Source organism: Montipora foliosa, chromosome 6 (genome assembly GCF_036669935.1).
Source record: "Montipora foliosa isolate CH-2021 chromosome 6, ASM3666993v2, whole genome shotgun sequence".
Classification (NCBI taxonomy): Eukaryota; Metazoa; Cnidaria; class Anthozoa; order Scleractinia; family Acroporidae; genus Montipora; species Montipora foliosa.
The window spans coordinates 34,604,969-34,630,893 of record NC_090874.1 but is presented as its reverse complement, the minus strand read 5'-3'; the positions used below and the strand labels follow the sequence as shown (position 1 = coordinate 34,630,893).

The 25,925-nt window shown below is 38.8% G+C and overlaps 2 protein-coding genes across 3 annotated transcripts in view; one reads left to right on the top strand and one right to left on the bottom strand.

Moving 5' to 3' along the window:
* LOC138009014 (putative neuropeptide Y receptor type 6) lies at positions 1-3,046 on the top strand. The gene has a single exon (XM_068856312.1). The coding sequence runs from the start codon at positions 1,214-1,216 to the stop codon at positions 2,369-2,371; it is 1,158 nt and encodes a 385-aa protein (XP_068712413.1). The 5' UTR covers positions 1-1,213; the 3' UTR covers positions 2,372-3,046.
* Positions 3,047-8,190: 5,144 nt separating this feature from the next.
* LOC138007200 (diacylglycerol lipase-beta-like) overlaps positions 8,191-25,925 on the bottom strand; it is a 32,352-nt gene continuing 14,617 nt past the window's right edge. For both annotated transcript variants that reach the window (XM_068853979.1, XM_068853980.1), the window contains 11 exons: positions 25,363-25,513; positions 24,817-24,900; positions 23,934-24,011; positions 22,407-22,484; positions 22,144-22,286; positions 21,242-21,310; positions 19,608-19,680; positions 18,592-18,794; positions 16,833-17,128; positions 15,463-15,537; positions 8,191-11,013 (listed from right to left, as the gene is read on the bottom strand). In XM_068853979.1, coding sequence (XP_068710080.1) covers positions 10,001-11,013; positions 15,463-15,537; positions 16,833-17,128; positions 18,592-18,794; positions 19,608-19,680; positions 21,242-21,310; positions 22,144-22,286; positions 22,407-22,484; positions 23,934-24,011; positions 24,817-24,900; positions 25,363-25,513 — 2,263 coding nt within the window. In that variant the 3' untranslated portion in view covers positions 8,191-10,000. The remainder of the gene's footprint in view (positions 11,014-15,462; positions 15,538-16,832; positions 17,129-18,591; positions 18,795-19,607; positions 19,681-21,241; positions 21,311-22,143; positions 22,287-22,406; positions 22,485-23,933; positions 24,012-24,816; positions 24,901-25,362; positions 25,514-25,925) is intronic.

Here is a 25,925-nt window from a genome sequence, read left to right as displayed (position 1 = left end):
TTGACTTGCCTGCCTGGTGTTTCGAACATCTAAAAAAATGGTATAATTGCCCATTTTTAACGGATTTTTACCCTAAAAAGGTCACCTAGAATTTTCGGGAGCCTTTTTCTAGCTGAAATTTTCGAAAAGATAAGTTTTGATCCCTATAATTCTCGGATCACTAGACTTTCACATGGCTAGGAAATCCGAACAGATGAACAATTTTTAGGGGTTTAAATACTAAAATACGTTTAACAATGCTATGTTTAATGAGTGGTTTTGAAATATACTCTCGTTGGGTGCCCCTGAAGGGCTTCTGCTTGCACGGCGTCTAGTTTGATTGTTTGGGTGGTTTATGCAGACTTCGCTAGGTCCGCTAGCATGTCCATGCCTCGGAATCCAAAGTATGAAACGCGTATTATTTCATCCTTAGCTTCTCCTCTCAAGTATGACCTCAAAGGTACTCGATAGGTCCCAGTGCTGGTGACATTAATCTTACTCTGGAGTCTTTCCGTGATTTGGCATGCATAGCTTCATCAAACTATACCGCACTAAACTGGTGCAAGACAAATGAACCATTGTTATTCCGATTAGGAGTTGTTTTCTTCTATGGACATTAATTATTTCGGATCCGGTATATGAAAGACGAGCCAAAGCAACTGGTGCAAGTGTGGCTAGGAAGAAGTCCTTCTTCGTGCTTTCTGCTCAGTTAGACATCCATACCGAAGAAAGTTTGTCCAAGATCTACGAAATCATGGATAAAGAGATGTATTGACCGATGGTGACACGGGGATTCACGGGGAAAAACTCAAGTTCTCCTTTGCGGGATTCGAACCTGCGACCTTCCGATCGGGCTATAAGAAATTACACCAAGTGCAGAGGAAAGTTTCGTTTTTCTATCCTCTTGGTACTGAAATTGTTACAGATAGTTTGTATATTCATCCTACATTCAGGACCATTCAGCTGCTTGTACTGAAAGTCTACGTCACTTTAAAAAACAACATTATTGTTTGATCAGCTTTTATCTATTTTTTTTTACTTCTTTGAAGTAGATGACAGGTTTGCTAATTTTATATACATCTTATCAACACAAAAAGGAAACGATATTAAGTTCCCATGACCTTGGTATGGTGTGGTGAGTGACATAGGTCTGTTTCGTGAACACCCATTCCGTTCCACGTGAGTTTAACGAGCTTTATATAAAATCGACTTCCTTCGTAGTTGTCGGTGAACAATGCCTCGACCTTTTGAAAGCCATAGCAATTTTTCCTCGATCTTCACATCAAACGATACTTCTTTCTCCAACGAAACATCTACAGCGGGCCGCCTGCAATTAGCTGCAGTGTGCTTACTCACATTAATTGCTCTTTTTGGAACGATGGCAAACCTTTCGGTGCTGAAAGCAATCTTAAGCGTAAAAAGGAGAAAGATACACGAACATTTGATTTTGAACCTGGCGATTACTGACGCAGGAACATGTCTCGTGAGCATTCCATTGGACATCGCTGAGCAGTTGATGGGTAGATTTCCATATGGTGTCGCCTTTTGTCACGTTATTTATCCATTTCAATCTGTTCTCGTGTATGTATCTGTTATGACGCTTTTCCTCATGAGCGTGGATCGCTATAGATTGATAGCAACACCTATGAAGCCCGCTATTGCGCTCAAAACTGGATTAATAATCATCGTTGGTATTTGGATTTTAGCCTGCCTGGTTGTGTTGCCATTTTCCCTTACTTTGAGGCTCACAGAAAGTGGATGTATCGAGCAATGGTCACAAGTCTACAGCGCAAAAGTCTTTACTCTTACTATATTCATATTTCTCTACCTAGCGCCTTTAAGTTTCATGACGTTTTTCTATTCGAGGATAATTTACGTCTTTTCTAAAGAAATCAAGTCTTTAAAGGCAAGAAAGAGAAAAAGGTCCCTTGCTGAGGAATTAATTGATGCACGATTGCACAGGAACGCCAAGATTGTTAAGGTGTTTGTTTTTGTGGTGATAGCATTTGCTCTGTGCATGTTACCATACCAAGTAACTTGGTTGTGGCATGATTTTGGCGGGGGTTCTTCAAGTGCAGAGTTTCGAAAAGTAGCAATATTTAGCAGTATTCTTGTATATTTGAACTCTGTTCTCAATCCTCTTATTATGGGATTCATCATGCTCGATTTTAAGGCTCGAATCAAATTTTGCTGCTGTTGCCTGAAACGGTTTAGAAGAAGTTGGGATTTAGAGCAAACGTTTGTGCTCCGCATTTCCTCTCCGTCACTAATAACTCAGCAGTATATTGGATCTTATCTTCTGTCACGGTCTCGATCGTCACTTTATCAGAGTGAACCTGTCATTGGAACAAAAATAACATTTAGAGATAACGATGGATTCTTCGATCAGTAACGGCAACGCACTGTGGCGAAAATGGATAGTATACATGAAATTTTTGAGTGTGTGAAGAATTAGAAATAATCTAATTTAAATAAATAAACCCCTTAACTTGAAACCATAGCGAAGACGTTTCAAAATGAAAATTTATCGCTCGATTCACGAGTAGTCGAAAACTAAACCACAAGGACCATTCATGATATACATATCTGTTCGCTTATCACTTTAAACAAATCGACTTTTATCTAAATTTTAAACGTCAGCTTCCGTTCCTTGTAATTGTGGAGTAGTACTTTAAAAAAAGGCATCTCTTTCACTCTCGTTGATTGACATCTAAGCTAAATATCTCCCTGCAAAACGACAGCAAGGCCGTTCAATTGAAATGACTCATTTGCGGCCATTTACAAAATAACGCGGGATATCGTGGGCTTTCCTGGGGACATATATATAGTTTAGAGCACTGCTGCAAAACTGATGGGATTACTGCCTGTATAATGTACGTTATCGATTACAAATCGTTTTCTTTGCAATTGATACACTTCAATTGTGTAAAGTTGCAGAAGTTAATTTAATATGTTTGCGGAATGTCATTCCCGCTGCATTCGAGAGATGCCACGCTGCCATTTTTCCACAATAGGGTCAAAAAAACAATTTTCAAATCACCGTCCACCTTTTTCCGTATTGTGCAAATAAATTACAAACAGTTTATCGGTTGTTGTTTTGGTTGAAAAGAGAAATTTGGTTGGGCAGGGAAGGAACAATAAAACGACAAGGGCGCTTACAAATTAAATTCAAGATGGCGGACAACGCGACAGAAACAACGACCCCGGAGGGGAAATGCCTGCAAGTCGGAAAATGCAACATTGCTTCTTATAATGCTTGGCCTAGGCCTTCGCGATCAAGGGTGTTCAAAACCCTTTCTCAACCGAAAGTTAAACACTTTATAAGTCTCGGTGGAGGACAGAGTGTATTCGAAAACCTAGGATTCGGATTCTAACCTAAGCACATTAATCTCCTTTCGAATTTGATCCCAAAAAAGCGCCCCAAACTTAAGTAACCTGGCATATCACCATACCTGAAATGAAATGAATACACAATTGTGGCAGTCGCTGAAATAAGAGCAAAAGAATACTGAGCTAAGCAGCGACTGTCTGATGCTCTTGAATCATCTCCTTTCTACTCTAAACGCAAATCACGGTGACATTCACCAAAAAACTGAAGCCGTCAGTTAAGTCAAACAGCCTTGTAGGGCCCTTACTTGTAGGTTCTGCAACTATTTCTCAGAAATTTTCGATAATGTTTCGTGAACGAAAAACCAGCTTCAAGCCTGTCAAGAAAAAAAGAGACAAAAATTGTAAATGTTCATGCCTTGAAACGTCCTCCTTTCATTTTTTTCGAGATATTCTGGTATCCAAAACGTATTCGGGCTTGTCTAGAATGTCTGGTACCCACCTGTTAAATTTTCAGCCTCCTGAAGCTTTTAACTTTTATTTCACGATAAACGTTTTTGTTAAAAAAAAAAAGCAGTCTGATTCCCTTCTGCGAAGTCTAGTGTTGAATTTAACGCTTAGCAAGTGAGTTTTCAAAACTTTCTTGCATTAAACATGGACCATCTTACAATACTGACAGATATATAGCAGGTATTAAATGCAGTTCTTGTTCACATTTTGCCATCGGTAGATTTTTCTCGAGGTTTGCTTTATGTAACTGGACATGGATCTTCCGAAACAAGTCAAAAAATACAAGTCATTTGTGGCCCGCGAACCTCAGGAACTGACACTCCTCTTAGAGTATTTTCGTGTCGGCAACCGAGTTACGTTTAAAAAAATGGTGAGCTGAAACGTGCTAAAAGTGTTTTGCGTTCCGCTCTCCAAGAATACAAATAAAATTGGTAAAATTTTCGAAAAAACGAGATGCCCACGTCCGCCAAAATATAGAAAACGCATGTAGTCCTTAAAAATAATAATCACATCATGTTCAAATCTCAAATAGTTTTTATAACTCATTCAAGTACTGTTCATTAATAAAGTGTTTATAAGATTGTACATATTCTCCAAACATTAGAGTCTCAAGAAATTCGAGCAAAAATAAAATGTATGAAACTACAATGAGGCCCTGACAGGGTAAATTCCGACAAGCAATATGGCCCCGAAAAAGTAGCGACAGCACATAAAATGAAATTCCGACAAAAGGACACCCTTTCCCAGCAAAATTCCGACAGTGATGTCAAGGCCGAGAATGAGCCGACTAAACCCCGACACGAGTGATTTTAAAATTCAGACAAGCGACACGGGACCCCCCTTTCCCCTCCCACTCCCCCCCCCTCCCCCCCGCGTCAGGGCCTCAGGGCCTCTACAATCGTGGTCAAAAGTTGTTGGGAAGGTTGCAGGCATCAGTTCACACTTTCCACCTAATTCGGTTATTCTAACTATTGGCTGAAGTATTCCGCGGCGGCAAACTCCTTTCCAATGTACTCTTCAAAGCCAAAATGAACATTGTTTCAGTGCAACAGACGTAATAGTATAACTGAAAAAAAAAAAAAAGAAAAAAAGAAAAAGAAAAAAAACAGCGTACTCAAATCCTGGTACGCTGCTGAGGGCCCACAAAAAGGATTTCAGCACTGGTTCACAGACAGCTATGCAAGGCTTACGGAGGAAAAAATAAGGTGGGGGTACCTCATAAATATATACATGCAAAAAATGAATGCTGTATATAAATGAACTAAATAGGTAACAAATAAATAAGTAAATAAATCATTAAATAACAATTAAATAAAGCGTTATAATTGGTGATATGCATAATTAAAATCAATCATTCTAATCTATGTGCATCCTTATATAATGGAGGTTTTGCTACGTCTAAAGCATTGCTAGGCAACGAGTTCCATGCTTTAATAGTTCTACAATAAAACGAGTTTTTGTAAGCTTCAGTGTTTGGTTTCAGTTCAATGGACTTGTCTTTGTGGAAGGATCGTGGTTGACGATTGTGCACTTTGATGTAGCTTAGGATTGTTACGGAGTACCGTGAGCCGAGCAATTTTCCTTTTTCTCTGATGGGGAGGAAAACTAATGTCAAGCAGAGATGAAAATGAAAAATGCTAAAAAGTAAAATCCAGTCGCCAAAACAACTACCTCTCTCTTCCTTAGCCGAGCAAAAGCTATATGACGCAAAATTAGGGGATATCGACTGGTCCCTTTGAATTTTCGTATGCTCTCAAATCGTAGCTTTTGCCTGACCAGTCTGCTCGCAAAATTTCCACGAGTGCTCGCTTTCCTCGTGCTAGCAAACTCGCCTCCGATTAATTTTGAAGGATTCAATCGGAATGGTTCTTGTAGGTATTAAGTCCAACGAAAATAGCCTAAGGACGAAAGATAGAGGCATGCACAATGGCGCCCAAAAACTCGTGAATGATGGGGTCTGCAAAAAAAAAATGCTGACAATGAAATATTGAAGACATAAAAGGGAACGTCCACTCCAACATTAAAATAACTTTAAACCACAGGAAATTATGTTACAGTCAAATTTGTTTGCATCTATGTTTAAGAAAGCTTTTATATCCGAAATAAATAAATTTCAGAATCGCTCATTTCCCGTGCGACACCATCTTGAATAATTGTGACGTGAACACGTTCCAATCATTCAAGATGGCGGCGCCTGGAAATGAGCGGTTGTTAAACTTATTTTGTTCCGATACTAACACTTTTCAAAAAAAAAAATCTTACACAAACTGGATTGAAAACGTTATTTTCTTAAGGAGGAGGAAAGGTTCCCTTCAAGATCATCTTTGATGATCAATAAACTGAATCAGTATACCTTGGAGATCATCCGCTTGTGGCAGTATAGATCGTTTTCAGGTGACGTCATCATTTTCTAAAATCCAAAACTAAAGAGCCACGAAAGTTTTTATCCTCATCAGGTATAAGAAGCGGTAAATTTGTATCCATTTGCAATTTTAAAGCTCAATAGCGTGCTTCGTTTGGAAACCAGAGCATTTTGAATTTCTGAGTTTTAGCGGTGCGTGACACGAGGCGACGATCGAGTTTATTGAGAAATATATATTTATCTCATGGTTTTGAGCCTTTTTAGAATTTAAAGCATTAGGAAAAGTGCTAAGATAAATAGCTGTCTGTTCAGTACAGATGATCACTTGCCTAGATAGCCAAAGTAAGTAACAGATGTTGACACTATTTTCCGGCCGCCATATTGGTGCACCACAGATGTGCACCAACATGGCGTTTTCATACTGGGCTCTGTAAATTTCTGCGAAACATTTCGACGAATATCTGAAGTTTGGGGAAACGCACAGGCCTTAAACTTGGAGAAGTGTCTTCTTCATTTATCTTCTACAACATCACGAATTCTTGACTTTTTCCACTGGATGGTTTTCGATTTATTTTTTTATTGCGTGACAGTGAAAACGATCTATAAAAGATTCCAACAGTACCATACGCATTTGCTGGGGACTGCCGCCTGTGTTGATTTCGATGATATTGCTGTTAAGTTCAGGATCGAGCCGCACTACTTTAGCTTCAGCGTCAAGTGTTTTGGTGTTTTTTCGATCGTATTTATATAGACCAATTTCATGAATGGCGACCACTTTTACATTCTTTTGTTTTTATGTTAATTAGACCTACAGCCCTCGTTTTGAAACAAAAATTCTTTTAAAATTTGCTGGTCGTAGCAAGGCTAGAAAGGCTTATTAGCATTAAAACAAAAGAACATTTTATTCGGCCGCTATTATCTTGAAAGAGGTCTATGTGGCAGTCATCAGTAATTTTATTCCCAATGCAGAGAATTATCTTTCCCATACTTCCGAATGAAAATCCGAATGTTATGTTCGTTGAACGGTGTCCCGGCGTCAGGGATGGCAAGAGAAGAACAATTAAAATATGTTATATTATATTAGGGAGATTTCCGTTCGCGTGATTAGAAACCTTCACGGTCACTAGCCTGCTTGCAGGCGGTAGATGTTGTTGTTGCCGTAAAACACGTATCACACGCCAAATTGGGATCGTATGGGATAGGTCTGGGCTGGGTGACACGGGGTGGGGGCGGGAAACAGAGGCCGAGAAAGTTTTCCCCGTCGTCCCAGATCTTTCGACTTCCACCCGTCCAATATGGCGACCGAAATACAAATTACAGCCTGCAAGCAGGCTAACACTTGTCATACGACACATGTATGACACACCATACCTTGACCCAGTGGCAAGTCATCGGATTGTGTCTTTCTTTTCAGTTCGATGAAAAACCGGACGAGAATATGCAAATGCACTTAAAGATGACAACATTGAAACTTTCTCTTATTATCCAGATCGATGACTTCGTTTTATAGGAGCCATCCCTTACTGTGTAAATCTGATCAATGTATCCACACGGCTTTCGCAAGTCTCGCTAGTTCGTAAATGACTTTATCGGAAAATGATAACCCCAAGCAGACTATTCAGGCTAATTCTCGGAAAGTTTTTTTTCCCCCCCGAACCGTCTAAATCACGCAAAACCCCAAACAGAAAAATCACACCAGCTGGTGAACTGACAGGCAGGCGCGACATGTCTTGAAGGAAAGAGATTTTTTAGTGGGGGTGGGGTGGGGGAAGGTGGAGGAGGTTCGTACCCATCATGCTTGGCTGTAAAGTGGTTCTTGCCGCGTTTCTTTGAAGAAAGGCTCTCGAGTTCTGACATGTTCACGTTGTCGTCAAAACTTTAAATTTGGTCGACTCGGAGCACGGTTATTCTTTCTTTCAAAACCAATGTGTTTAGTGGTCTTGCCTTCGCCGCTGCAATCGACGCTTTTGATGAGCAGTCGTCGGAGATTGGCGAACCAACACAAGCGAAGAACTCGACAAAAAGACAGCATGTCAAGAATCATTTATTACATTCCTCAATAAAACCAATTCATAATTCATGCAAACGAATCGCCTAATTTCCAAGCCAGGTATAGCTTAATGGTACTCTTAAAACATTTCATAGAAGACAAAACAAGGTTGTCATCAACAAGGCGATTATACATTACATGTATTTGATTAAAATCTTTAAAACAATGATTTCCGATATTATAGCATCCATTTTAAAAGTTAGTCATCAGTCAAATTTTTATAGCATATACGATGTGTCTTGTTTTTACTTTCAATAAATAACACTTAATAAATAAATTACACTTCCCTGTCGGTAAAACGTGTTTCGTCTTCGAGAATTATAGGTTATTAGTTGCGCAATATCTGACACTTGAGAGGGCCGCAGTTTGATCTTTGATCGGAACTCAACCAAAGTCAACCACACGAAAAGGAAGCCGTCATCTTTTGAAAACTTAACTCTAGACGAACTTCCAAACAGAAACTTACTCAACAAGGTCTTTGAGTTGACCCCGTACAAACCATCCACCGAGCCTAGTATTTTTTCCTGTAACTGTCTCAACTACCACACAGCTAATTTGTGTCAAGAATTCGCAGTGGAAAATTCATAGAGCACTAGTAAACATTTTATGCTTAAAACAATCGCACGAGAAAAATAACGTCCATAAAAACCTGAATTCTCATGCTGACATACTATCGCATTGAATAGATACGTAAACATATGTTAAAATGCAATCCTATATGCACCCTGAAAATGGTACAAAACGTTAAAAATCTCCTATCAAGTTGGAATAGTACAGTAAGTTCATTAAAAATCACTGGTTTTAATATTGAAAAACAATGGAGAGGTTTAGCAACACGGTCAAACTAAAATTTGCGTTTAACCAAAAAGTTAAAACTTGTTTGATGTATTAAAGATCATTTCTTGACTTTAACCTACAGGTGTTAAGCAACTTTTCAAAGGCGGGAGAAAAGTTACAATAAGGGAATTGTCATGCTAAATCTCTCTTAATATTTTTCACTAACATATCATCAGTTCGCAGGCATAAATTTCGCATCTGTTCGCTGACAATCATGCCCAAGTCCCTGGGTTCCAAATGCCTGGGAATGATGCAAAAAACTCCGCCATAGTGCAGAAAATACCATTTCAATCCTCAACCTCGTTCCCAGGGTCTCTCTTCTCTGCCTCCTTTGTCATTGAGACCCTGGGAAAAGAGGTTGTTCAACCCTTAGGCCAGCTTAAAAGACATTCACGAGGGGGCTTTTCTACAAATGGTCCCGAGAGGCAGACGATCACTGAAAGTGTGAATTTTTACCTTTGTGGCGAGACATCACAGCCTCCAGTCACACTTCCGGTTGCCGTCAGTTGCTCAGCGGTAACTTTCATGCTTATATATAAAAACCTAAAAACTAAGGCATTATCATTTAAATTTCCCCAGACTTAACTAAAACCGTGTTCCCTCTGCAACAACAACTGCAATAAATATTCCCTAGACAGAGAAATACACATACTATTCAATGGCTGGGTGCTCCGTAGATCAAAAAGAGACAACGGCCATTCTACGATAAACTTTAACGGAAGACTTTGAGTTTTCTGTTTTGAGAGCGCAGATTAAGTCTAGAGAGTGACTACTTTAGCCCGCAGGCCGGTTTATAAAACCTCGCACTCTAGTTTAAAAGTCCCGGCCATACTTGAGGAGCAAGCAAAACCGTTTATTTTAATACCCACGCAAAAAATACCAGAACTGATCCGGGTGGTGTTTAAATGAAAAAAAAAATGCCTCTAGGAAATCCGCTACAACGTCGTCTCCAGAAAACTGCGATCTATTCGTGGACTGTCCAGAAGATGTTGATTTTCCTCTATGCTGCCTCGTACATGTCGCAGTGTCTCTGAAGTAGTATGTTTCAGAGCCTTTCTTTTTTTCCGCCTCCCACCACGAGGCTTCACTGATCCAAGCAAGGACATCTCTTCCTGCGAAATGTTCAGACCCGAGTCCGATATCGAATGCCTACACTCGGGACCCGGCGATTCAATCGAACCGCGTTTCGGTCTTCGGATCGCATCGCCATTATGATGGGTAGACACTGTAGAAAACAAAGATGCCTTAGCACTATTATGCAAAGGAAGAGCGTCATCCACGTAAATTTCCACTTCGCCATTTTGCGACGTAGAGTAAAATTGTGGTAACTTAGATCTGTCTGGGTTATGCGGAGGTAGAACTTCGTCGGATTCCTGTCCATCTAAAAGCTCCGTGGAAATGGTGCTTCCGTCGAGTTCTGGTGAAGATATCTGTGTTTGAAAGACTCGATTGTGAGGACGAGGAAAATGCCAGTATAGAGACGAGGAAAAGTTCGCTTGAATTTGTGATTCATACTCGAACGTTCTTGGTGGTTTCGGCGGCGGTTTGTATCGAAAACTCTCTCGACCTTCGGATCTCTCCGTCTCAAATGTTCGAGGAGGTTTCGGGGGAGGAGGGATGTTTCTTTGCAGCGATACGAAACTTTGCATAGAGCCAGCAGAGAAGGTTTTGTCAGTTAAATCATCCAATGTCTTAAGGGAACGTTGGGAATCTGGTGAAAGGTCGCCGATGTCAGTGTTTGCGCGAGGTCGTGGATGTATATCTACAACTTTATCAGTGCTTTGCCAAACAGAGGGAAGAGTGAGTCCTTTCCAGTTGGCTGACACACGTGAGGAAACCAAGCTGTCGTCAAGGTCGGAATCATCAAAGCCACTTTCAGGCCGAGCAATAGGCGCTTTGCTTGCTTCTGATACTAGGGCAGTTAAACGCCACAAGGGGTGATTAACTTCTGTATAAAGAATAAAGATCAATAAACACAGAGTCAAAAGGGAATTGGACTCGCTTACAGACAGTATCAGGATAATTTCATAAGTTCAAAACTACCAAAAAACACTAAGGGATAAAAAGTTTCGTTATTAATTAAAAAAAGAGTAAAATACTGTAAGAGGAAAGGAGAGAAACGCTCGAAAGAACAGATTTAAAACAAAAGCTGCAAATGAAACTAACACCGAAATATAAAACAATCCGCGCGGAAAGAGCTAACATAGCCTTCATTTAAATACTTGTCTAACTGGAACAAACAGTATTTTTCCAAATTTCCTTTAGCGTAAAGACAAGTTAGTTTAATCCTTGGATTAGGAAGTAAAGCAATACTTAAGAGTTGTGAGCACGTCATTACAAAAAATAGGTTTAGGTTCTTTAGCAATAAGATAAACTCTCTTCTGAAAACCTCTCTAGACAAATAAAACCAAAAAAGTTTCCTTTAAAACTGATGTTTTGAAAATGCCAAAAGCACATCATAACCACAATAATTCAGCTTACCGCTAAAACCTTCCTAAATGTTACGGTACATGCATGGCTATCATTATATAATAGTCACTCTTATTACAAACCTTCGTCAGAAATCACGCCTATATGTACGCAAAAATCGACTCGTAAAAGAATTGTAAAAAATTAAATTTGGTTTTAATTTTTAAATAGTTTTTTATGAATTAATCTGAATTTGATCAACTTGACAATATGAAAAAACTGACGTTTGAGCAACGAGCAAGAAAGATTGACAAACACCTGGTTCCCAGGGTCTCACTTCACGGGGAGAAGAGAGACCCTGGGAATGAAAATCCCCTCTACTGTCGAGAACATAGGAAAAAAGAATAAGTTCGAGGCATGTGGAACCGAGACGTTGAAAATACCGAACTTCAAACTCCTATACTGATTCAATCACCCAAACAGGAAATTGCGGGTCGGCCAGTCATGCGTTTACATCTGTTCTAGCGCTCGTAGCAAGAGTTTCCGTACGAGAGAGGAGCTACGAAATCAATTTTTTCCCGCACGCTGACCGCGTGAAATGCGATTCTGTTTTCGCCCCAACTTTCGTGTGACTGGAATGCACAAAGAAATGGCTTTGAAGCTCTTTGCCGTTCAAATTTGCAGATGGGTTGCTCAAACGTCGTTTTGACGAAACACGGGGGCAAGGTGAGGTACAAAAGGAGGAATATTTGAGCTAAGATTCAAACGAGAAGAATGTTATGGAAAAAGACAGTTGTGGTCACGGAAACTGCATGCAAAGTGACAGAGCGTTGAAGAGGAAATGTTCAAGGAGAGCAGTACGTTACCTTGTCTAAACGGTAGTCACGCTGATTTCAAAGCTGTCGACGCTTTGCATATCAGCAGGAAGGTCAAGTCCAACTTCTGAAGTTTAGTCAAAGAGGAAACGAAAACAGTTTATAGAAGGAGAAAAGACAAAACAAACTCACAGGAAACTAAGGCTGTTCACTGCAAATTCATGACAATTACACGATGGGCACTAACTTCAAAGAAAGTCAGACAGTCATACATGTTTACAAGGTAATTTGGTTCAAGGTAATTAGAGAATTCGTTTAGGGCAGTAGTAACTGTTTATAGACAAAGGTACCTACAGTTCAGTTTCATCTGATATTTCTTACACATTGAGGCAAGAAATCCCTCTTAACGAAAAAGGTACCCCCTGCCTGCTGATTAGCTTCCAGGGGTTTCATTTTGTTTCAGAGACCAGAGGAAATAAACTGAACCAAGATGAAGGGTGTTTTGTGGAGCTGCCTCGTCGCCACTGATAATAATAATAATAATGAAATAAAGTGTCAAGTCTTCTAGCGCTGGGGAAATAATTGAGGACACTCAGATACACAGAAATCAAATCAGACATTGGTTTTTGAGGAAAGGAGAACCGACCGGTGTACCCGGAGAAACTAACCTCTCGGAACAGAGTACAGAACCAACAAACTCAACCCACACCAGGCCACATTGGTGGGAGGTGAGTGAAACATACTACATCGATATAATGACTTAGCAATGCTTAGCAACAACTGGTCAGTAAATGTGTTGTCTATCAATGCAATGAAGAGGATCTCCCGAGGGTTTGGGGGAACATGGCTAACAGGGGAACGATGACAAAATATCTTAGGAAACATAAACCATTTTAGGGATCAAAAAGCTGGGAACAAGGGAACACAAGCAACTTTTTAAAGGGAACAAGGTAAAAAGGAACCGCCTCAATGAAAAGACCACGTGAAACAGGCGTGGCCATCCTTGAGGTGATATCACGCTATGAGAGCTACGCTTGAGGTTTCAATTTTCAATTAAATGTTTGGTATGTCACTGTTTTTTAACGGCAAACGGTTAATGGTAATGTAGCATTAGTATAATGAGATGTCAAAACACAAACAAAGATTGGATTTAAATGGCTAGCTTAGAATTAAAATGCTGTTATGAGATCATTTTTATTTCAATTTAGTTATGCTGCATAAACTAAGCCTGAGCAGTTTAATATTTAACCAAAAGAATTAAGAACACCTTAAAGAGCCCCTGTGATTACAAAAAAATCACCTCCTTTTCTTCTTCAGATTTTGAAAGTATGTTTGCCTAACACCTGACTGGCAAAATGTTGAGCTTTGATTTTTATCCAAAGGCCGTTTACTTTGAGTGTAAGTTTTGGATTTCATGGTCCGCCATTACTCACGTTCAAACCTGACCGATGGGCCTTAATCACAAGGCAGCCATGTTGAGACCCGGTGGATTAAAAGCTTTTGTTTTGCCCCACCGGAACTCGTTTTCAACCATTTCAACGCGAGGCTCGTGGCCGCCCATTGGAGCGCAGAGGGTTGGATCCAGGGAAAAGTGACGTCATTTACTCACTTGCTTAAAATTCCAGCGTGTGAATGCAGCTTATTATATATGCAAAACGCGAGTTCAAACACCTGAAAGCCCAAAACTTCCGTGCTGCATATTAATTCTGCGGCGTCGGTACACACGCATTGCATTCTAAAACTAGTGAGCCTTTGACATCATTTTCTCCTCGATCCAGCTCTCTCAAGATCTTCAGTGATCGGTGATGGCGGACCACTTATTTAATTGGAAAATTCCAGTTAAAATAAATAGGTGTCTTTTTAAAATCAAGGCTTCAATCTTTCGTCGCTTAGTGTTTAGTTAACATAGTTTTGAAATCCAAAGAAAAATAAGAATTGGTTTGTTGGTCACAGGGGCACTTTGACAACGAGTAAAAATAACTAATTAAATAATGAAAAAATGACCTTATGCAGTGCGCCGTAAGATAAAAATAATGAGCAACAAATATCACGTTAGAGCTAATGATTAAAGAAATTTAGAAGAAAGGTTCATAGCAATAAGAACACGAGTCAGACGAATTCATAAGTATTAATAGCGAAGCAAAACGATTGCCAAACACAGAATGAGAAAGGAGGGAGTTAAGGACGGTGCCTACTAATTAACGATATTTTTGCCCCGGTGTGTGATTATGCAGGAACTGTAGATCTTAACAAGTGTTATTAAAATCCAAAAAGAAAATTGGGGGTAACCACGCATTTTTCAAAGATAATTCATGAATAACATTTGTAAAAAGCTTTAAAATACAAAGCAATGTATGGCGTTCTTTCTCAAAGTAAAACTTAATTATCTCTCAAAAATGCATGGTTACCCCCAATTTTCTTTTTGGATACCAAGAGTACTTACTAAGACCTACTTTCTCCGGATAGTTTTAAACCGCGCAAAAATATCCCCGTATTAGTAAGCATCACCGATAGGAAATCCGAGTATCTCAAGATGCGCAGAACGTATGCGCAATAACAATAGTAGGCACCGTCCTTAATATGATAAAAAGCTACCTAATAGTGCGACTGCGCACACCCCTTGAAAAAACAAATGAAAGAACTTCTCTTAGTATCTCCAATAATGAAGACCTTGGCTTACGGAATTTGATACGACTATTCGCGCATTCATATATCCTTGAAACAACATCCCTGAATGTTCACTGGGACAATCATTTTTTCTCCTGAAAAAATAATTTACAGCCTGGATACAAGGTTTCCCTGAAGAAGCAGAGAAATCCGGGAAAGATACTGAGTTCTGTGAAGACTAAGGCGCCGGTTTAAGATGTCAGTCAGGGAAGGTGAAAGGGCACTATCCAGTGGAATCCAAAAAAATGAAGCAACCAACGAAAAGGGGAGGGGAAAACTACTGAAAAGGGATACAATTTAATGTTTTGAAGCAGGAATATTAGAAAGCTATTTGGTCATCTCGCCTAAAAGTTCACGTTTTGATCAGGCCCAATCACAAAATCAAAGAGCTCACTCAAAATCACTTTAGTATCAACACGGTACGATAATCCACAGGCAAAACTGAAGCTCTCCACACGCGTCGCCCCTTTGCTTAAAATGGTTACAAATGGAAAATATGACCTTACCTGGGGATAAAGAATCAAATGAAGTGATTCGCTCTAAAGGCAGTTCAACTTCATTTCCCTCTTGTATCACTTCCGCTGTAGAAGACAAAAGGCAAGATTAAATTGGTCTTCTGCAATACAAAGCAATCAGTGTTTGAGAAGATAAATTTCTCTGTGGATGTTTTCTCTGAAAATCTTCGCCTTGTCTTCAATTAGAAAATAAGTAGATTGTAGAAGACACCAAATAAAAAAAAAATACAAACGTGCTGATAGAATGGAGCGAAAGTTCTATTCAATATGAACTTTACAACAAGCTAAACGTAACGATTGTCACGAGTAAACATCAGCAATAAGCACGAAAATTTTCAGTCAATTTATCAAAAACATTCCAGTTCCAGCGCTGGGAAATTCTAGAACGACAATTCAAACCGGCAAGGACACGCCCTTCAAATCCTGGTTCTTTAGTAAGACGCTGAATTATTTAAGTCTGGAGAAAGTCGCTGGTAAGCTCAAAGTCATCAAAGACAAACTATGTCGCAAAAACCACAACAAGACCAAACAGAGGACAGAGATGATCTTAAAACACACGAGGTCGTTGCATGATTTACGCCGCTGACTTGGCGAGGAATGTAAAGGGATTTCATGGGACATTTGTGTCAAGGAAACAAAAAAATATATATATATATGTCTATACTAAGAAGTTTTGACAAAGAAGAGCTATTCCTTCAAAAAAAGGGTTTTGATCATTTTTGAAGAAATAAACTGCATAATAATTAGTAAAGATCGAAAGTAATGCCCGCACTCATCTGGACAATTCATAAGTGATTGTCTCACAGACAACTGAAAAAAAAAAAAAAAGCGCGAGCATCTGTTTCGACCCGCACTTCGAATAAACATTTCTTTCCTTCATAAAAATTTCTCATCAGTAATCAAAGACAGACATCTTTAAAGGGGCTATGGTGTTGGACTCTTCGTCACGTTATTGTAGGGTGTTTATGGGAAATCTTAAGTTAATCACGAAATTCGAAAATTTGTTATTATGAAATTCCTTTACTGATAAAATTATCATCACAAACAAGATGATTCTGAGCAAAACGATCCTTATCCAGGCGATTTGCAATAAAACTTCATAAACGTTGGGCCGACTAATACCCAAATGCAATCCGTTTCAGTCTTGTCCATTTGTGTGCATCCATGCTTTTATTTCCTTTTGCTGTATTTCTTTTATGTTGTTCAACAGTTTTGAGTGCTTATTGCAATGTCTCATTCTACTTTTTGGTCATTTTGGGCATCATGAAGTTACATAATTTTTGATTGACATAGCCCCTTTAAGCACGACATTGGGCTGTCACAGAATTCTACACTAAACAACAACAAACAAGCACAGTTACCTTCCCGTAAAGATCCGGATGACCTCGCGTTGGTTTGTTTGTGATTGAGTTCCCTATGAATGTGGTTATTTTGCCTCCGTTCTGATATAGGCACCTCCAAGGTGTTGAGGCTTGGTTGTGGGGGTGCATTAAGGACAATCTCCTCTTGCTCCTTACTGGGAAGGCACTGATTAAGAGCATCGAGTACAAAGTCTGGATAATGATCCTCCCACATCAGACTCGAGATCTCAAGGCTCTGAAAGTCTTCTAAGTCTGCCCAAACTGGCTCGTAAAGTTTCCGTTTTCGACCACAGCGACTAAAAAATAGGCACAAATTGTACGTACGATAAACTTCTTCAAGAATCAAACTGATCGGAATAGAACGATAGAGCAGCAAATGAACAGAGCGACCGAGACAAACCGATCGTCTGACTAGATCACGTCTGGTAAATGTTTACAACTTATAGAGCGTGACGTCACCGCCGCCATCTTGGTATTCAAAAACAAAGAAACGGGGACCATCTTGGTGCTCTACACAAAACTCCTGGCGATCCATCGTTCGAACGACTGGGGCCAGGAATTAAACTCTTTTCTTATGCAAAAGCCATTGATAAAGGAAAGGAACACCACTGATAAAATTGCCGAACTAACATAAATACAGTAAAAACCCGCATACAAGAACACCCATTTTCCGGGTTCAGGCTGATTGGGTTCTTATATATCGGGTATTTTAGGTGAAATCAGCCTGAAAGTGTTCTTAAGTGTTCTTAATTTTTTACTTCTAAAAAAATGTAAGGGATTTACTTACTATGATGAAATACATAACTTTGAGAGAAATCAAACTTGAGACACACAACATTATAAGACGTTTAAGTAGTAGATAAGAAAAAATGTGAGCAGGAGATCTGTATACAGTTGTTGTACATTTGCTATACACAGCAAGTGAAATTACTAGCAATTATACAGAGATCTTAGTGCAATACCACAGACTACAGCTACAGACACTGTTTGTTCTATTAAACTGAAAAGGGAAGAGTTTTTATATATAAGAACAATTTTCAATTTTCAGGCTGAATGTGTTCTTATATATGTGCTCCTTTTTTACCAAATTTCAGCCTGGTTGTTCTTAATCCACATGTTCTTGTACGCGGGTTTTTACTGTATTGAAAATTGGCTGCATGTATTATTGAAAGGAGACCTCCAATGCTAAGAAAACATAACTTTAAACCAAAGGAAACTGCGTTTGCAATCGATTTTGTTCAGAAATTTGCCAAAAAAGTGTTTGCATAATTACCGTCACTTTCAAATTTCCCGGGCCCGGAAAGGCGGCTGCGAAGGTGACTACTGCCTTGAACAATTTTGTCGCGATACGATTGCTCTGTAGTTCTGACAAAAATTTGTGTAAGAACAATAGGCCAACTACAACACGTTACAACTATTGAACATGGTGGAGCCTAGGTAATTCAAAAAATAACTTATTCTTACATTCATTTATTTCGGATACAAAAGCTTTCTAAAAAAGGAAGAAACAGATTTGATTGTCTGTGCGACTTCAGGGCTTGACATTGCCATTGTATCAAGTCGATTACCAAAATGTTGAGCTCTTACTTGTAAACCTTATTGCCGTGTTAAGGACACTTTCTGGAAGTACCCTACTTGGCCACCTTCCCTGAGTACATGTTTGAGTATTTTGGGCCAATCCTTTCAATGAAAAATTTCAGTTTACTAAAGATCGAAAGCACTTCACTTATCCATGATTATTAATAACAATAAAACTCACGCTGGCACGGAGACCGTTTTGACAACATGGATTACTTTCCCGGGTGGGTAAAAGTTGCGCGTCAGGAAACTCTTGTACCTAGGAACCTCAAAGTTTTCCCAGTCTTCATCGGTTTCTTGTTCTTCGGACTCAAACTTAAGACACTTGCATCCATAACAACAAACAAACGCGCAACGACAAGCACAACCGCGAAGAATCTTCCACTGCAATAAGACAGTTGTTTGTTAAACGCTTGGTAAGTTTCAGGACGAACATTGCTATTTTGTCTTTATTTGGATAAAACTTTCCATTCTCTTTACAAACCAGTTTTGACACTTTCAACAACGAACTGTGCTATTTGGAAGATTGAATCTAACCATCTATTAACTATCATCTAACCATAGTTAGTGGAGGGGATTAATGGCAAATGTTATCATGCCGCAAATTTGTTGCCACTTTTGCTAAAATAAATGAAGAAATGACAAAATTATTTTGTTTCTCGCTGTGAATTTTCTTTCAATCTGAAGATAGCGTAATTGAAGCGTAATTTAGCTGCGATGTTATACGCCGATCAAATCGAAACTTCAAACCCCCCCCCCCCCCCCCCCCCCCCTCCCATTTGACTATCTTCTGTGCCCGGGGAGTGGGGAATTTGACCTTTGCCCGCGTGGGGTGGGGAAAATTGAACCGGAAGTGTCAAGGTTTTTTGGAAAAGAGATTTTAAAATAAGCGTTATGATATCGGTACCGATACTGGTAAATCTCTACAAGGCAACTGCAAGATAAATTAACTAGGTTTCCTTTTGTAACTTGTGCCTTGTAGTAGCGATATTCAGGAATACGGTAGGGAGCCACCTTAAAACGCTCTTATCTCATTTGGTACCATACAAAGGTATAGTAATGTAGAGTTAACCCTTCAATTAAAACATTCATTTCAAATTATTGAAACCGGTTTGAGCCACCGTAAAGCAAACATGGTTTGAGTGAAGTGAAAATGACATACTATCGAGGATCTTCAGTAACCTAGAATAAACCTACTTTAGGCGTCGTAGAATGTGAAATTACAGCCAACATTTTGTTCCGGAGATCTTCCAGGGTGTTTAGACTTAATCTGGATAGAAAAAAGTTAACCAAACAATCATTTTTAAATTGATATTTCTGCAAAGATACGGTCAACACCAACAGCAACAATGAACTTTATTATCTTGTTTAAATGAAAAAAAATATTTACAACTATGTAGGGGAAACAGTAAAAGGTATAAGTTACTCAGGATAACTAAGAAGCTAATCTAGCTGAGTAACATAATTAAGTAGTTAAACTGGCAATAAAGAGTTGGTAATCTGAAAGGAACGGAAGAAAAAAACAAAAGTAATTGATAATCGAAAAGCAAGAGGAAAAGAGAGCTAGTAAAAATATGGAGGATTTGTTCACTGTATGGAATATTTATCAATTTATGAGTACAGTAGCCCTGCATGATGTTGACTTTCAGTTGTTCTTAGATTAATTTTTGGGAAAGTTGTTTTACGTTCTCATGTAAATCATTCCAGGTTGCAACCGCAGCAAGGCAAATGTTGAATTTGCCATAGTTTGTTCTAACGTTATTAATGTAGAAAGTGGATCTTTCATCAACTCTAGTTTTATATTTGCGAAGTGAGGATACAGACTGGACGAACGGTTGCAAAGATTTGGCGAGAATATTAAAATTAAATTGGCTTATACGTGTAAATTGAGCCTTGTGCGGATAGAATTCTAAGTCAGTTAGAATTCAATATTTTTTAGAAAAGAGCATATGAAGGAGCATCTGATGAAGAAAATGTCATGGTGCTTATGGTGGTCTTTTTTGGAATGTAATAAAAGGTTTTAATGTTGTGCGATAGGTGTTACCCTACCCTGCGAGCAGAGTCTCGTTCGATCTTCCTAGATAAGTCGGGAAGAGGAAAGTAGACTCTGCTCGCCGCCTCCACATTCTTTGATTTGCCGCTCATCCAAAGAATTGGATGAGTCAGTCCAGTTTCGACTCGTCAAACCTGTTTTTTTAATTTTTGCGCATGATCAATCACCACGCGTCATCAATATTTTGACATTTACGACAGCGTGGCAATTTTAACTGTTAGAATTCCCATGAGTTTTTCCTATGTGTGTCGGTTACAGAAACTTGTGTGACAGAAACCTATAAATTTTTCAGTAAAAAAATGAAATGGCATTTTAAGAGTATGGACTATCTTGAGTTTCCAATGAAATGATTCCTTGATTGTTGTGTGTTTGCCAGAGTTGTTGGAAAATATCCCGACTGTTTGTTTTCGTTTTGTGCTTTTGTGGCTACAGGTCACGCATGACTGACACCGAATACATTTAAATTTTTAACGCAAGCTCAATGCGAAATGTGGAGGCTGCGAGCAGAGTCTACTTTCCTCTTCCCGACTTATCTAGGAAGATCGAAAGAGACTCTGCTCGCAGGGTAGTGTTACCCCAAACCAATATCTGATATATTGAGGGATATGGATAAATTAGAGAGTAATTACTAATACAATAATAATTATTATTGTTGTAAAATTACATCACTGTCGATTAAAAACTAACTCACTTCTAAATAAAATGAAATATTTTAGATATCTAATAAGTGAAAAAATGAGCAAAAAATCGGTTGCTACATTTGGGGGAACATACATACCTTGGAATCATGTCTTTCCCAATAACAACTGATATGACAAAATCCCGGGTGTACTTTGCAGCTGAAAGACTGGAAAAAAAGCAAAAGAGAGTTGAATGCAAAGCTCTACTCTTTCAATACAATAGCCCTCTGACATAATTATGTATCAGGCAAGATCAAAACCAATTTCAGAACAGAGTATTTTGACTTTCAAATTCCTTGTGTGCTGCCATCTCTGTTATGACACCATGAACTTTTTTATAATAACAATAGGGAAACAACAGTACGTCATAATCATTCAAGATGGAGGCCACAGGAAGCTTGACGTGAAAATAAAGAATTCTAAATTTAACACCGGTTATATTTATTTCCTTGTTGTGATGATTGTCAAATTTGATTGGCTTGGCATGCTGTCATCAGCCAAAGTAATTTCTTTAGAATTGACAATACAGCACTTGACTAAAAAAATCAAACATAACAGATGCTGGCAATGGAGGATGTAAAGTGCAAGCTGCAGGTCATTGTTTAACCAGACCTGAAACAACCCAAACCTTTACAAAAATGAAAACTTTTGCCTTAAACATTATCTAAAGCATTAATAAAGGTTTGCGTTGTTTCAGCTATGGTGAAACAATGACCTGCAACCCTAACCTCCTACCTGCAGTTTACACGCTCCATGTTGGCAAGGAAATTCTTTTCCCAGTGAGTTGCAGAGTCATTTAATACCCAGTCGTTGCCTTCATGCTTTCCTAGTGCTCTAAACTTTAACACAACTTCAAAACCAGAAACTATCAATTTGAAGGTAATATCACTCTTCTAGGTAAAAAGTTACATGTATAATGAAACACAAGTCCAAGGATACAAGTAGACAGTTCATATCAGACTATAAATTTCAGAAGCTCACATTCCACTTGTCAGTTTACCTTAGATTTGCTCCAGGCGGTGAGTAGGCATAACAAAACAGATCGGGATAATACGGCCGTAGGAGAATAGCCAATATGGCTGCCGTCCCTGCACCAAGTGAATGACCAACTATCATTAGACGGTAAGATTCCGTGTGTCTGTCCTATGGAGAAATGCAAAATAGAGCTACTATTGGAATGAATCGCTCCACAAGTTACAGTGTCCTTTCTTCTCTCTCAAATCTCGAACAACAGTGCAAGATATTGCAGAATAATCTACCTACTGGGTCAGAATGAAAGGCTCTAGTGAGAATTCCACCCTCCAACCTATTCTTGATGTAAAGAGCAGCTTTCATAAAACCCTAAAAAAGCCAAAAAACAGAGCAAGTTAGAAATACAATGGGAAAAGTAAGACAGAAGCATGATAAGATCTTTTTAGATCATCACAGTTATGAAAGTTACTTATAATAAACAGGTAAATGCGAATCTGATCCCAACAACACATCGGCTGATGCATTGGTTGACACACCACCGACCCACTACAGCTGACGTGTTGGTTGAAATACTTACACTGTCTAATTTTGCAAGAACAACTTCATAAGAAATGACGAAAACATGATAGCCAAATAGCCGCTATTTTGAAAATGAAACACTAGTACCTATAAGATTAAACTGTGGCCAACATGTCTGCCAACTGTCAGCCGACATGTCGGCCAACATTAATTTTTCGTTCGACGCATTGGTGGAATCAGATTCTCTACCTTTACCCTTAAACATTAAAAAACGGAAACACAAGGTTTGGCTAAAACCCCATAATCTAAAAGTTCATTCTAATTCTCAGTTACTTGTCTACCTGACAGTGTTTTGAAATTGAGAGGTGAATTTACATGTACATTGTACATACTGATTGAACTTGGTAGTCAAAGGTTTAAGAATAAAAATCAGCAATATAAAGTAAAAATTTACCATGCAAAAAGTTTGGTATGAGTGGAATCTAATTGTGTGTTAGGTCTGGGTTTCATTTTCCACGTGTACAGCATCTCGTAGATCAAAATAGTCCAGCTTTGTGCTGGACTTTACATAATTGTAACATGGTCTTATAAACTGGAAACAAGCAGCTTATGGTCCTCTTTTGAGTGTTTTCCAATTGCAGTATTTATGCTCAGTAATGCAGTGAAAGAGATGCCAGGATATGCACCAACATAATCTGCATAATCATAATTTTTTCTACTTTCAAACACCGGGTGCAGATCAGAAGATCGCAAAATTGGAAGTGATTTGTGCCCAGTGTTAACAAGCTGAAAAATTAGAGATGAAAACAAAGCTCATCTACGTCGTAATTTAATTAGCTTGATAATAATGACATGGGGACATTGAAGCATTGCTCTAAAACTTTGATATCACTTATTTTCATTCTTAAACAAAAGGAAAGGCTGGAAAATAAGAATGAAATGGGATTTGAGTGAATGACCACTACAATACCGATTTAGCTATCAAATCAAGTGGGCGCTGGTTACTGCAGAAAGAAGTATGCTAAGCCTATGTTTCTTTGTACTTTGTTGCATATGACATAGTTCACATAGCTGACCAACTTGGCTGGCCTGATTAGCTATTTCTAGTTACATCTAAAATAGCACATCTACTCCTAGAATCATTGTCAATAATCGACAGACATGACATACCATAACATGACAGCAATACTGAAAAAGAATTCAACAAAGAAATAAAGCTCACAGTCACTTGACTTTCTGATTTTTTGGCTGCCACTGAATGCATTTGCATGTACAGTACATGATCATCAAGTTTTGTACCTTATGTGCAAACCAATCTGGATCACCTCCTTCTAATGGTAGTCTTTCGGCTTCAACTGAGAAATCTGTAAGGATGTCCTGTTTGGGGAAATGTCAAAGCAAAACCATTGTATACCATCGCTAATTTCAGGGGAAGCTTACATGAATCATAGAGGGTGAACACCTTTCCAAAGCAAAGATTTCTAGCACCTAAAATGATACAATAATATAATTTTACTATTAAAACATTCAAACGATAATTATTTTTCCCCCTGTGGACCAACCTTGTTAAGGATGGAGCTGGTAAAGAATGTAAGACTAAAGAATGGAGTTTATTACGCGTATAATTTTTATGTGTATTAAACAATTCTTTCATGGGAAGTTAGGAAGTTTCCATGACATTCCCCAAAATCTAACTTAATATTATTGGTCATGGTTCAACAAAACACCGCTTTCTATTTGGATTTTTACCACAATTTCTTGTAAGCTCGCAATCTGATTGGCTAATTTGCTGTTGTCGATAAGAAAGAAGACAACGCTGCTTGTGTCAATGTGGAATGCATTTGTCATAGCCAATCAGGAACACTCATTTTGGGAAATAAACCAATCAGATTGCAAAAAAGTTATAGACAACGCTTGCTCTTTCTTTGTGTCATGATCTTGGTCATGCTCTGAAATAAACATTTTCTTTGGCTTTGAATATTGTGGTAAAAAGCAAATCAAATGTGGTTCAGCATTGTCTGTACTCTTCTCGACAATGACATTCTTCATCACAGTGGTCAAGATTTGTTGTGGACTCACTTAGCTGTGCCTTGCGAGTCCACATCATTTTGACCACTGTGATGACAAATATCGTTATCGTTAAGGGTACAGACAATGCTGAACCACATTTTCAATACAGTACCTGAAGGGACAATGTTCCTCTGATGGTAACCACAACTGCTCTCTTGTCATGATCCATACAAACAAAGAAGGGTGTCTCATACAACTAAAATAAGCAAAAAAAAACAACTCAGTCACCCAACCTCTAAATAGTGACAGAGTTGTTAAAAGGAAACTAAAGCTACCAAAGGCCCTTTCCACAGGACATAAAATTAATGTGAACAGTTCATAATAATTATTATTACGTACTGTATATCAATAAAACCCTAACCCTAACCCCTAAGGAAAAAAAAAATTACATGCACATGCTTTGGGATGAGACTCAGCTACAATGCGGGACAAAATTCCTTTGGACAGTCGAAGAAATACCAAAAAACAACATCATTTATGCAAATTGAGTGAGAAAACCATACTTCGCCATAACTGGGGGGTGTTCACTGTCCCTTCATAATATTAATTAAGGGGTTTCATAACATTAGCTATGCTTGAAAGCAGGCTATTCAGGGTTAGGGTTAGGCCAAGGCAGGCTGACATTGAGAATACTCACTTCTCTTGTGATACAACTTACTTTGTTATGGTAACTGACATAAATGACATCTCGATTATGAATACTAGCAATCCTCTTGAGTGCTGAATAATTACAGCGGCAGCAGTTGTCACTTTCTACATCCACAAATTTGTGTGATCTTTGATCTGGAGAACGGCAGGTATAACAACACCTGCCATAAAGAAATATGAATAAAACTTGTTGGAACTATAATGCAGAGCAAAAACAGGGAAAAATCCTTTCATTACATTGAATAAGAATAAGACTGCCAACTAGTTGGCTCACTTGGTTGATCGAGCTTCGGATTACTGTGCAGGAGGTCGTGGAATCAAAACTCCAGCCAGACCAATATTCAGGGTTTTTAAATAACAGAGGAGAAAGCGCTGCCTTTGAAATAAGGAAGGAAGTGCAGCCCAGCAGTTAGGGCACCTGCCTTGAGATCCAGGTATCCTCTGACCACTGGTTGAATTTGATCCTGGTAGTCCCTGGTTCAACTTCTCAGCTGCACTTGAAAAATAGCCAGCTACATGTGTAGCTTGCCTCCGGCCATTTAAGATTCTCAATTAGCTACTTTCATAATTTAA

Bases quoted from the DNA above. Each gene is read 5' to 3' on its own strand.
- LOC138009014 (XM_068856312.1), top strand. From the start codon at position 1,214: ATGCCTCGACCTTTTGAAAGCCATAGCAATTTTTCCTCGATCTTCACA.